The sequence below is a fragment of the Electrophorus electricus genome, chromosome 1 (assembly GCF_041902795.1).
Source record: "Electrophorus electricus isolate QZ-2024a chromosome 1, ASM4190279v1, whole genome shotgun sequence".
NCBI lineage: Eukaryota > Metazoa > Chordata > Actinopteri > Gymnotiformes > Gymnotidae > Electrophorus > Electrophorus electricus.
In genome coordinates, this window is record NC_137497.1 from 7774157 (window position 1) to 7788390 (window position 14234).

The 14234-nt window shown below is 45.4% G+C and overlaps 1 protein-coding gene across 4 annotated transcripts in view; it reads right to left on the reverse strand.

Annotated features, from left to right (window-relative positions):
- zmat4a (zinc finger, matrin-type 4a) overlaps positions 1-14234 on the reverse strand; it is an 85491-nt gene that overhangs the window by 50523 nt on the left and 20734 nt on the right. For all 4 annotated transcript variants that reach the window (XM_035525872.2, XM_081711031.1, XM_081711026.1 and 1 more), the window contains exon 3: positions 1784-1873. In XM_035525872.2, coding sequence (XP_035381765.1) covers positions 1784-1873 — 90 coding nt within the window. The remainder of the gene's footprint in view (positions 1-1783; positions 1874-14234) is intronic.

The window sequence follows — 14234 nt, forward strand, 5'->3', positions numbered from 1 at the left end:
GGATTTCTTTGCATTATTTACCCGCAAGATGTAACCACAAGAGATGTCTTTAACGTAAGAGTTTGATCACTGAATTTTCATCAAATAAACACTGTACTTTTAATTGCACTGAGCTATTTTGCATTTCCAGCAAAAGCATTTAAAGAAGACGGGTGCCCACCTGGGGGTAACTCTTTCAGGGTCTGTTTAGAATCAGTGGGATGCAAGTGCAGCATCTGCTAACTCCACAGGCTGGGGGAGCATAGCAGGGCTGGGGGGGGAGCAGGAGGCTGAGGCCAGCAAAACGAAAGGAAACTTGTGCACGGGGACCTCCCCTGACCTCCTCCCTGCACCCTGCACGCGCCGCTTTTTAACGCCTCATCGGGGGCTTATGGTGTGGAAGTGCGGTGCCTCTTCTTTCCCCGGGGCAAGCCAGCATCTGGGTGACATGTTTCTGCAGACACGCGTACGAAGCTGTGGCTTTTCAGCTAAAGGACGCTGCCTTTGGAAGATCCTTGGCTGAAGATCTCTTTCAGTTGAGGGCTAAGTTCATGCTTGCCTTAGTGCGGTGCCTCTGTGGGTTGGCGGAGGACCTGAACCGCTTCCTCTAGAGGTCTGGGGCTCGCGGCATAACTTTCTTGGCATTTATCTCTTTAAACTCTTTAAAATATCAACTCTATCATCAGTGAATCGGAGTAAAATGGCATTAGCCATATTCATCTGAGCACGTCTGCTTGTTTGTATTAGAGCGCATTAGAGTGGTGGAATGGCGGAGTTATTGACGTTTTCAGGTTTGCAGTAAAACACGCTTTGCTGGATGAAATTGTCTGAGATCTTGAGTTTTGTCATTAAGCTCAAACTGGGTCCAGATGTTCCACTTATCTTTTACGGCTAATCTCCTTAAAATGTCAGCTTTCTGGAAAAGTTTCTCCTTTTTAATTTGCTCTTCAACAACCCTGCTCTGTCTAAGACTACTGTTAGCTAAAGTCCAGAGATGATCATGTGCTATAAACAAAGCTTTCAAGACAACACCGATGGCCACCGCATGAGGTCTTTTCTCAGTGTGAAATAAAGGTGAGGACTCATTGGTGACTGATTGGTGTACCGTTCTCGGGTCATTTGTACCACCAGAGCAACAGAGCGGCCTGCTCTTCACCATGTCTCTTGTGAAAATGGACACCCTCTGAACTGCCCTCATGAACAGTTCCGTCTAGCAAGTACACTGGTCCGTCCCGGTTCCTAATGTCAAGAGGAGACCTGCAACTGCGCTGAGCTCAAGAGCGTTCCCCTCCACCCGCTCATTGGAAAGGCACTCAGACCTGCTGTGCATGTCTCAGCACTCCCAGGCTCATCTGGCCACAAACCGGGTGACCTGTTGAAACTGGGTGACCTGTTCAAACTGGGTGACCTGTTCAAACCTGGTGACCTGTACAAACTGGGTGACCTGCTCAAACTGGGTGATCTGCTCAAATCAGATGATGCATTAAAACCAGGCAACCCAATTAAACCATGTAATCTGCTCAGTCCGGGTGACCCAATTAAACCATGCAGTCTGCTCAATCTGGGCGACTCAATTAAACCATGTAATATTTTCAAACCGGGAACCTTCCGGACTGGGCTACCTGCTCAAACTGGGAACCCATTCAAACTGGGCGATCCAGACAATCTGCTCAAAACGAGGTACCCATTCCATCCAGGACACCTGCTCAAACCCAGGCAACACATTCAAACTGAGTGACCAATTAGCACCAGGCAACCCCCTCAATTCGTGGCATGATGGGGCATGGACGAGCCCAGTACTCACGTTGTCGGTCCGTAGTTTCTTGGCTGGGCAGCCTCCATCCACTGGGTGGAGCATGTAGTACAGACGCACTTTGTTTGCATGCTTTCGGCTCTGGAAAGGAGAAGCCAAGAACAGACAATAGTAGTGAAGAATTACACCGATGTTTTTACACACACTGCACGCGAGTTATAGGGCATTTAATGGTTTATATTGTACACAGAATTCTGGCACTGCAGAGAACTGGAACACGAAGAAAGTGAGGAACTACACGGCTGTTTTGTAAGAAGACTATATGGGGATTACATGGTGTTTGTAACAACTGTTTTATATTGAAGAATGTAAGAAAATCATTTATCAGGCAAGCAGTGAAGATGACAACAGTTACACATGATATAAAACAGGAAGACATAAAAAGAGGAAGTACTGGAAATGACACACTGGTGGGCAGTTATATCCAAAGCTTTAATAAATATTTGCTCTGGTCTGTTTCCAAGTTGGTAGGAGCTGGCTGTGATTTCAAGTGACTCAGTTAATCACTCCTCCTGTGTCATTACCCATCTGATGAACAGTGTCGCTGTTTAATTGTCCCCCTAAATTTGGCTGTCACAATTAGTTCCTCCACAATTACTTCCGGCATGCCTGAAGAGTTTTTCCACTTCTGAGCTACTGCTAGAGTATTGTAACACACGGTCAGCATGTTTACTGCAATATTTGCAATCACCTTACAATTTTCACTGGTCAATTAACAGGGCATAATTGAGTGCAATCTGAGAATAAATTTGGTTGGAGCAGATGAACTAAAGAGAGAGAGAGAGAGAGAGAGAGAAAGAGACAGAGAGAGAGAGACAGAGAGAGAGAGACAGAGAGATGTAGGGATTTGAAGCATTTTACTACTTTACTACAATCATGAAAATCTTTACATCTCTTACTACAGTACACTATATATATTAGCATTGTGCAAGAAATAAATGGCAATAATTGGATTTCTTTCAAGGATAATGCTATATGCAGCCAACGGCACCAGTATACCAACCCCTTAGCCCGCTAAAGTGGTTAGTGTTTGATTCTTTCTGATTATGCACTGACATTAAAGCAAACTGTGTTAAGCTCATTTAATGGGCTCAGCCTGGTCATTCTGGTCTGAGATGGCCAAATAAAGCAGCGTGGACTACAGTATTTTCAGGTTCTGCTATGGTCCACATTATTCATGTTTTGTGCACAGTATATGACACACGGTCTCATAGATTCACATTTCGCCCATACGACATGTTTATAGCACAGATCTAACAGGGGTTTGTCTTTGTGGTTTATATATATATATATATATATATATATATATATATATATATATATATATATATATATATATATATATATATATATATAAAGCACTACCTCCATAAACCATTATTCATGCATATTATTCTTCATAAACAGTCATGACGCATGACTGTTAGCGCTAACACACACTCACACACACACACACACAGCTTTTTTATTTTGCTATTCACAAATAAGCGTCTGACTGTTTTGACATGGCCAAGAGTGACAGCTGAAAAAATAACAAAATTAAAGGCTTTCAGGCCACGTAATGACAAAGACTAAATAACTAAATACATAAAGAAATCCGCACGATCCCTGGCGAGTCGCCCGCTCGTCATCGACAGACGCAGATGAAGGAGAAAACAGGGCTTGTGAAATCTTGCCCTCCCAGGGACAGCCGCGGCTTAACGACACTTGGCTTTTGGCTCTCTGTAGATAACGAGGCCGTCCCCGTTCGTGCACGGATACGTTTGCAGAAAAATTGGGTATCGTTACTTGCTCTTAGATTCCGCAAAACGGGGTCCCATCCATCACTAGTGAAGACGCTAAGGACATTATAAAAAGCCGCTATGAAAAATATATTCACTATTTCAGCGTGGTTTTCTGATCGCGCATTGTGGAAAATCTCGCAGCCCCTAACATAATTCCCGTTCGTTTGCTCTCCTTATAAAACTTTTATTGTTTTTGTTTAATTTCAGTGCCAGGGGGTTGAGGGGGGTGCTGTTAAAATGTGGAAGCGGAGCCACAGGGAATAAGAAATGCCGCGAGGCCCTGTCAGGAAAATACGGGAGAATACAACATTCGATGAATCCCAGGACATAAAAGAGAAGTTTTGCTCGGCACACTTGGCCGGAATCTTAAGGAAGACATTGAGCGTGATCTTCCCTCGGCAGTCTGATTTTACGCCGCAGTCTCAGACTGTCCGAGCGCCGCTGTCCGCTTATATTACTCTCTTCGTTGGCTGTGGAAACAGAGTTTCGTTCCAAATCCATTAATGATTCATTTGTTCGCAACGGTGGATTTCTTTTCGCCCTGGCTTTTGTTGTTAGCATCTCTGAAATGGACCACCGTCCACTCGTTTGGACAACTTAAGACAGGACTGACTCCTAAATCTTCCATGTCTTTATTCAAGAACATTGACGTTGATGAGCACATAGTTCCTAACCATTTAGCCTTAATCAGCCCTTTTAATGAATGCATTTGTGCCACACAAGTCCATTTCTTGAAGTACAATTTAATCCGAGCACGTTTTTAGCTGGGGCTTTTCCCTAGGCCGACTGGAGATCGTTTTTTACGAGTCATTTAGTATGCATCACACTGCATATGGTTGATAAATTAAATTGCAAGCTAAACTTGAGGATGATCTTGGCTAATTAACCACATAAAAACTGTAAAACAATCATTTAATAAGACTGGCGAGAGCAAATCAATTGTTTGATTGAAACTAGACTAGTGAAAAAAAAAAGACTTTCACATACTATATAAGGCATTCGGTCTAGACGCAGAGCTGCTTTTCATGTAATTGGTGTAGTTACTGTAGCTAATTCATATCCAGCTAAAGACAACCTATCAAAACTACATGACTCAGCATTGCAGAATAATTTCTGTGAGAAACACTGTAAGGAGACTGTAAATGTTTGTATATTGCAGTGCAGGCTATATAGGCTATAGGCTTTTCAAAAGATATATTACCATTCTCAGGGATAACTTTGTAGTACAACGAATTAAATGAGCAATAGGTCCTTTTCCAATGATTCTTCTAACGGCCGTTATCCTGACACCTAGTGGCCTGGATGTTTCAGAGATTCTGTACTAAAGTTACTTTAAACATGGCTGCATCCATGTGGGGGACCTGCTCTATGGAACGCACTTGTTCAAGACTACAGCGCATGGGCGTCGTTAGGCCTGTTTTAGGGGTGCTATAGTTCTTACTATAAGTTCTTTCGTAGCCCCCCTCCCCCAATAAGCATACATTATTAGTTTAAATCGTCAGTAGTTTTCATTCATTCTATCTTATTCAACTGTGCCATCGTGTCTTTAAATTCACAATATACCGAGAAAAAAGCGGCACTAGGACCTGGGAGAGGTGCTGCTGCCATACAACAATGCTCAAACCCAAACTACAACTCGAGTCTGAACAATTTAAGATTTGGGTAATCTCTGACACAATTACCGATCACAGAGACATTCTCGTTATGCGTTAGAGGATGTTCCTGTTTTGGAGAATGTTCCTGAAGACTGTAACTCCAACATAAAAGTAAAAAATCTAAATGTCTATCATGCCTGTGAAACTGCCAGAGGAAATGTAATGATTGATGAACAAATGCTAAAGTAACGTTCCTTAAAAAGCCAACTAAAAGTAACCTTTGTATTAAACAAAGCATTTAGGGCAGGTGTTAATGGAGTCCCCCCACCCCTTTGCAATTCTTCTTAGCCTCCTATTCATAAATTTCCTGTGACGCCCCTGTTACAAACAGCTTACTTCTTCGTCTCGTGAGCTGAAAGTTCTAGGAAAAAAATGTAAAAATAATAAATAATGACTTTTAAAAATAATGTTTGCTACTTATCGGTGATACAATGACACAGGCCTCTTGCTCCTCTAAGCTCCTATTTGAACCACATACTTATTTCCCGTTTTCCAAATTAACCTAATTGGATTTTGGCCTCGGACTAAATGTCCGGATTGAAGCAAGGCCGATAAAATAGCCTTGGTTCAATTCTGAGGTCAAAAACTACAGAGGAATGTAATCATGCGGTTTGGCCATGCACTAAATTAGTATCGACAGCTCCCTGGAACACCGGGAGAGAATGGAAGCAGCGGAGCACGGATACAATTCACAGCAGGATTTTGAGTAACTCTCCGGCAGGAATGAAGTCATTCTTAGGCAAGCGCCTCAAGATTCGCTGGCATCTGTTTTCTTCGACCTGACAAATTAACAGAATGAATGATAGTTCTGGCCTAACAGTACACCTGATGTGTAAAAGGTTTATTGTTTACTGTTTATTGTTTATAAAATGTTTACTTTGGAAAAAAATATGTTGGTTTGTTTGTTTATTTATTTTCAAGGATGGATGACAAAAGTCTGCAAATAGTTATTGCAGTAACTGTACTTCTTCAGAAGAGATCTCGGTATGGCAGCACACCCACCACGGCCCATCAATTACACCTCTGCTGGTTTTCATTTGTGCGTCTCTGCTGTCTCTTCCTTTAAAGGCAGCAGAAAACCTGCGGAGCGTAATCAGTTCATTACCAGACGCTTCAGGGATCAAAAACCATCCCGCAATCTGCTTTCATCTGCAGGATAAAAGGCAAAACTCTGCAACTGAATATTTGATCTGTTCAAATAGTTGTTTTGTTGGCATTTACATTTACGTTTGAATTCTGTTTGGTAGTTACCATGTGACACAGAATGCACAAATTGGAATTTCTGATCCTGCAGTGAGGAAAAAAATCTCCGATCATGCTGCAGGAAAAAAAACGACAACTTTCTCTTTCCGTCTCTTTATGTTTGAGGCCTGTGTAGTTACTGTTACTGTTAAATTGCCTCTTCCTAGCTGGGGAGTTTGGAGTGTCCCAGCTAGTCTCACAAACCCTAGCTATTTTCTTGAAGGACCAGGTATGTCAGCTTCTCCCAGTGCAGATCCACAGTTATGGAGGGACCACTTCTACGCTCAACACTGAGTTCTTCTTATGTCCAGGCAGCTGTTTCCCTCTCTCACTTGGCACAGTCTGACTTCTCTTGGCCGAACGCCTGCGAGGTTCGGAACACCCAAAGCTGGCGGCTCTGGAGCTAAGTCTTGCTCTTTTTAAGGCGCCTGCCCCAAGAGCTCATCCATGGGGTCAGAGTGTCCTCGCCTGCCTCGTGGTGATAGGCTAGTTCTGTGCGTCCGGTCTGTGCCCAGGACCGAGGTCGCTCAATGACGTTCTCGAGCTTTAGATAGTCGCCCACACGCTGCATTATCTGGAGAAGCCACATCCGTCTTTCTGAGCGCATCTCTGAGCTGGGAGCGGGCAGGGGAGAGAAGCTCGAAGACTTTTCGACTTCGTCCTCTCAGGGGGCTCTTCTAATGCAGTATGGATTTTTGGAGTCATTATTGTTAGACTGAACTTCAGGAAACGGTCTCTGTGTGTGTGTATGTGTGTGTGGAGTTGGGGAAAGACTGTGTGTGTGTGCCCCTGGTGCAGTAGTCTAAACAAAATTCTTGCGCTTATTTTTCCACTTCTTCCTTTAATAAATGACCACAAATGTAGCTAGTTAGCTTATGTTACAACATACTTACCGCTTGGCACAGTTCTGTCTCACCTGTTTTCTGAAAGAAATGGGGCAGAAGTTGTCTGACCTCTTTTTGTTTGGCCCCCCGCCCCATTTTCCACATTCTATCCAGGTTTAATCTGCTAACTGCTCTCAACTACACAGAAATCACACAACAGAGAAAACACGCATAGAACACACATCTCAACTACACAGAAATCACACAACAGATGTATGCGGAGGAGGATCAAACCACTTTTGTTTCTGAGGCGGGGGTAGGGGTTTGGGTTTGGGGAGAGAAATGAAAGGAAACAAATGCTGATCAGGTTATGATGGAAGACACAGTGTGCTATTGATCATTTCTATAATTAGAGATAGTGTTTGTTTAATTGATTTCTGAGGCTATTGGAGAGTTCCCCCATCTAAGAACAGCCCCAGGTAGTCAGGTCCACCATTAGCCCGTGTCTGACGGCCTGTATGTATATGTGGAGTGAGACAAACACTATGTGTGTGTCTGGAGGAAACACTCTCTCTCTCTCTCTCTCTCTCTCTCTGTCTCCCTCTTTATCTCTTTCTCTCTCTCTCACTGTCTCTCTCTCTCTCTCTCATTGTCTCCCTCTTTATCTCTTTCTCTCTCTCTCACTGTCTCTCTCTCATTGTCTCTCTCTCTCACTGTCTCTCTCTCTCTCTCACTGTCTCTCTCTCTCACTGTCTCTCTCTCTCTCTCTGTTTTTCTCTGTCTCCCTCCTTCTTCCTCTCTCTCAGGCTGATATAAGGTCATTTCTTGGAGATTTCCAGCTGCAGGGAGATTGCATTACTGCTGGAGCCTGCGTGTCATGTTCTATGTCCTGGGCTTTAGCCTGATCTTCATCAGGCTGACACCCATCTCATCCTTTGTGTGCTTACAAACCCTTACACACACACACGCACGCACGCACGCACACACACACACACACACACACACACACACACACACACACACACGAGTGCACGCATGCATGTGCGCAGGCACACACACACACACACACACACACACACACACACACGAGTGCACGCATGCATGTGCGCAGGCACACACACACGCACACACACGAGTGCACGCATGCATGTGCGCAGGCACACACACACATACACACGAGTGCACGCATGCATGTGCGCAGGCACACACACACACACACGCACACACACACACACACACAGACACACACACGAGTGCACGCATGCATGTGCGCAGGCACACACACACGCACACACACACACACACACGAGTGCACGCATGCATGTGCGCAGGCACACACACACACACACACACACACACACACACGAGTGCACGCATGCATGTGCGCAGGCACACACACACGCACACACACACACACACACACACACACACACGAGTGCACGCATGCATGTGCGCAGGCACACACACACATACACACACACACACACACACACGAGTGCACGCATGCATGTGCGCAGGCACACACACACACACGCACACACACACACACACACACACACACACGAGTGCACGCATGCATGTGCGCAGGCACACACACACACACGCACACACACACACACACACACACACACACGAGTGCACGCATGCATGTGCGCAGGCACACACACACACACGCACACACACACACACACACACACACACACACACACACGAGTGCACGCATGCATGTGCGCAGGCACACACACACACACACACACACAAACACACAAAGCATTTAGCTTTATAGCAAATTACAATAGTGCTTAGCTGGCTCCGCATTAGAAATTCTTAAGCTATTAAAGGCCTGAGTCAGGACAGAACCCTGTCACAAGGAAAGTACACACATGTATGTACATATGCAAAGAAGTGAGTGAATGCTTGATGATTAATCAAGTGCTGTGAAGTAACTATGAATCATTCAGTGATTTGAAGAGGCGGGTCTTCAGTCTGCATTTGAAGACAGCAAGGGTCCCTGCTGCAGAGACAGGTAGTGGGAGTCCATGCCGCACTCTGGGTGCTAGTACAGAAAAGAGTCTTGAGACATGCCGTCCCTGTGTCTGGAGGGCTGCTGGTTCGAGTCAAGCTGTATTTCAGGTGCAGGATACAGCGTGGGGTGAGACTAGTACTTTCGGGTAGGAGGGGACGGGTCCATTTTTGGCTTTGTCGGAAAGCGTCAGGGTTTTAAACCTGATGCGGGTGACTACGGGAAGCCAGGGGAGGGAAGAGCGGAGTGATGTGTGCGGACTCGGGAAGCCGGAATATTAGCCGTGCAGTGGTGTACCGGCTCAACTGCGACAGTCTAGTGGCGTGTGCAGGGAGGCCTGCCAAGAGCGAGGTAATGGTAGTCCAATCCTGAGGTGACGAGGGACGCGACAGGCAACCGAGCAGCTTCTCTGTAAAGAGAAATCCTTCCGATAAACCCGTGATGTTATGTAAGAGAAGCCTGTATGTCTGGGTCATGTTAGTCACACGGGTAAAGAATGACAGCTGGATGTCCCGGAGCGTGCCCAGGTTTCTTGCATTTTCTTGTGATCAGGAGAGACACACACACACACACACACACACACACGCACACGCACATTCCAGGAGGCTACTGATGGGACCAAATGATGTTGCAAAGGTGTAGGAAAGCTCACTCTGACACTGCAGACCTGTAAGCACTGTTTGCTGCTACGTCTGTTACCTCATGCATTGAGTTAACCTCCCTCTATTTCACTAATAATGAAGTACCTACAGTACTTTGGAACTTGGAGTAAGGGAACGGACGTTTATGCAACGCAGTTACACACACGTGCACGGGAATAGATGAATGAAAGGTTTGTGTGTTTGTAGGGTTTTTTTTTTTTTTTTTTTGTAGTTGTTTGCTTGCTTGTTTGCATGTGCTGTGCTTCTTTGCATCACGCTGCAGCGAGGCTGGAGCAGTGCGGCTGTTGATTCCGTGAGAGTTCTATTTTTACAGGCCCAGACAGCGAGGCCCCAGGTGATGGCTTCATTTCCATCATTGCCTGTCAATGTCAGTAACCTTCATCTTTCTCTCTCTAACTCACTCTTTCCCCCATCACGTTCTCATCCTCCATTTCTATTTGAGCCTCAAAAAGAAATCAGAATAGTTCAGACCTCCAGTCGTCCGTGAGAACGGTAAGGACTGCGCGTATCTCTTTCTTCCAGCCTATTTGCACTTGCACATTTTCTAACTGACATTCTGTCATTTGAATATTTTAGACTGATTTATGTTTATCCATCAACATCTGAGTCAGCAACAGGTTTTGATTTATCACCATGTGTCACGTTCGGAGAACATTCCCAAATTGCAGAAAGGACGTCTTTCACACATTCCAGGGTAAATGAAAAGCTTTCGGTACCCATTACCTGAGTGTCACTCTTCCTCTCTGTCATTCTCTCCCTCTCTCTTTCTCTCTCTCTCTCTCTCTCTCTCGCTCTCTCTTCCTCTTGCCTTACAGAACTCCCACAACCTTCTTGTCAAAACGGCGTCTCTCTCTGATAAACTGTGGAAAGGGATTGATTTGCCCCATGAACAGGGTCGCGCTGTCTAACCGAAGGCATCGACGCGATCTGCGCCGCGCCACTCGCCTGTGTTTTTCGCGGTGGCTACAGGAATTATTTGGCGGAAGGTCCGGAGGGTTGTCACGATACCCAACCTCCCTCTCCCAGTCCGGCCTGTCAGTGTCCTGCTGCATCCCGGCTGCGAATGCCCCATTACCAGCACCTTGCCATGGAATTCATTAGGGAGGTTATATAATCATTTTACACCATCATTATATACCATTTCACAGTGTATATAGATATCAAAATGTCACTTTGTCATACTGATAAAATCTAGTAATTAATGGAATTAAGAGCCAGTGAAAAAGACATATAGTGAACAGATTTGTTCCGGCGAGTTAGCATTAAGGGGTGTGATAAACAGCTGGCTTTCACTGTCCATTAGTGGCCACTGGTGTCATATAACTGCCCCCTCAGTGAGATCAACTAAGACGTACATTACGAAACAAATCTGAATCCAGAGCAAACCTTTATGACCTCGTTTTCTCTGTCTTGCACTTATATGCCATTTAAAAGACAGCTGGGCTCCATTTTAAATCATTAGACGGTGTTAGCGTTTGGCGGCATGCTAAGCCCCCTGGGCGTCGTTCCCGCAGCTGGTCTGAGCGCGAGTGTTATGAGGTCATCGTCCATGGCAAGGAGAGGGACCCCGTGACCCACGGGAATTATCGGAACGCTGCGTCCCTAACCGTGAGTGGCAGTTTGATTGGACGAGAAGAGAGGAAGTGAGACAGGAAGAGGCTAGTAGCAGGATGTTCACACAGTGGCAACAGAGAATTGGCTTCATCATTCTTCTACTGCGCTTTAAACCACTCTCAGAGTGCACAGCTTCGTTTTCAGAGCAATTTCCTAGTTAACCTGGATGATTCAGCCTTCCATAATTATGTTGACATAATCCACCATTCAGTTTGACTATGTACTACTTCCAGCTGAGAGACACTTCATAGTACATTATCATTTTTTTCCTAGAATGACAATTTCTTTCATAGAATATATTCCCTTTTCTCCTAAAATTTAAAGAGTGGGGTCCATTTGTCAGTATCCTAAACTGACTATCGCAGCCAACCACCGTGCACGCTCTGGCCACATATGCACCCACTAAGGCTAAAACAAAGATCATTAACACTTTGCATTGCAAGCTCGATTCCTCCAGGCTGGAGGTCAGAGGTCACAAAAGAAGGCTAAAGGTCACCAGCGCCACTTTCTCTGAAGCGGTACTGGCCACGGGGGGGTTAAAAGCGGACGGTGTGGCGCGATCGGCCACGCCTACAGAGTGGCACGTGCAGAGTAGCCCTGAGCTGGATGCTCTTCGGGCAGCCGAGGCCTGGAGGGAGGTTTGTGGAAGGGGGACGGGAGGCTGCCCACGTCGGCGGCACGGGCATAAAATATCGATGCCAATAATGTTCCCCTTTCGTGCATATGCAGAAGGATTCGGAGAGACGTTTAAAGAAAAGGCAGCGAGGGAGAGAGACAGAGACTACAGAGAGAGAGGAAAGTGAGAGAGAGAGAGAGAGAGAGAGAGAGAGGGGGAGAGACAGACAGAGAGAGAGAGAAACAGACTACAGAGACGGGAAAAAGAGAAATAGAGAGATTCACGTTATAGCTGAAAGGCTCAGAATGTGCCCTACATTCCGTCTTCTTCCATCTCGTTTGGCCTTCGGAAGGTACGGACACGCATTTGTGATCCTGCGGTCGCCACAAAGCCAGAGCGGACGTGATAGATCCAAAGACTCCTGCGCTGGCCATTTTGCCAGAATTCAGAGTGCTTGTCGGAACCGATCGAATGGCCTCGTACCCAGGGCCATAGCGAGACCGCACAGGGATCCAGGCGACTGCGAGCGAGCGAGAAGGCGTTTGTGACCACATTGTGAAATTAAATGTCCTTCTCGATCACAATTTATAACCTCTCATCACAATATAAATTAAGAACTTGATGTGCTATTAGTAATCTAACAGAATAGCTCTGCCATAACTGTGCGGCTCTGTTGGTGCTCTGAGGTTTCAGTGCAGACTCCTGTTATGCAGAGATGGGGCTTTGTAATATAAAAAGGGGGTAATGATCATATCATCAATAAAAAGACAAAGGGTTTTATATATATATATAATTTTTTATTCAGTGCCACTGCTTTTGAACTTCTCCAAGACTACATGCTCTCTCTCCCTCTCTCTCTCTCTCTCTCTCTCTCTCTCTCTCTCTCCTTCTCCCACCTCCTCTCTTTCTCCTCCCGTCTCTCTGATGTTTCTAGGATTAAACGCTTGTACCAGAGGAGAGTATTTGAATTTCTCTGCATAAAAAAAACCCCCTGAAACCAGACTGCAGGGGAAAAGCCTCTTTGCATGTTTCTCCCTGACCTTCACCGGCCCACCACGGTCAGCGTCACATGATAATCTACAAATACAGCAGGGGGCGGGGCTTCCCAGGACACAAGATACTCCAGACATCTGATTTGCTGAAAATCAACTGAATGTGGCCAATGAATTTGCTTAGAATCCACAATAAGCAATTCCACAAGGGATCTGTCATAACTCACTGTGCTATTTAAACTGCCAGGACATGTTTTCAACATGCAGGGTGAATTTGATTTAATACTTACAGGACAATTGAGCAAAGGGAAGACCTGGTTATAGGATGTAAAGGTAATATGATGTTTGATTAACCTCACAGGAAGAGGAATTTGTGTAAGTCTGTATTTTGCAGTGTGAAAGCTGATTTTTAATTACACATGCATAATGTTTGCTGTGAGCTATCTATCATAGGAAAGTCTCAATCTATGGTCTGAGGATCAGGGTGGAGCTGTTAGACAGGGAGAGGGAGGGAGGGAGAGAGAGAGAGAGAGAGAGATGAAAAAACCTTTAATCTTTTTCAAGAATAAACAAATTAGACTGGGGAGAATATTGAGAGCTGAGTGGTGTGTGTGTGTGTGTGTGTGTGTGTGTGTGTGTGTGTGTGTGTGTGTGTGTGTGTGTGTTTTTAGGCTTCTTTCCTGATCTTGGCTCTACACCATATCATCAGTATGTCTAAGACACATCAGCCTACACCAAGAGCTGATGGGTAGAAACCACTCAAACACACACCCATGTATGCATATGCATACGTGTGTGCACGTGCTCACACACACACACACACACACACACACACACGCACACAAACGCACCTTCTCTGCTTACCACACCACATGAGGCAACAAGCCAAACCAAAACAACATTAAAATTTTACATTCTAAACACACACACACACACACACACACACACACACACACACACACACACACACACACACTCCCACTTATCTCCAGTAGCTGTCAGAGCAAATCCATTGTGTTCCTGTTGGAGG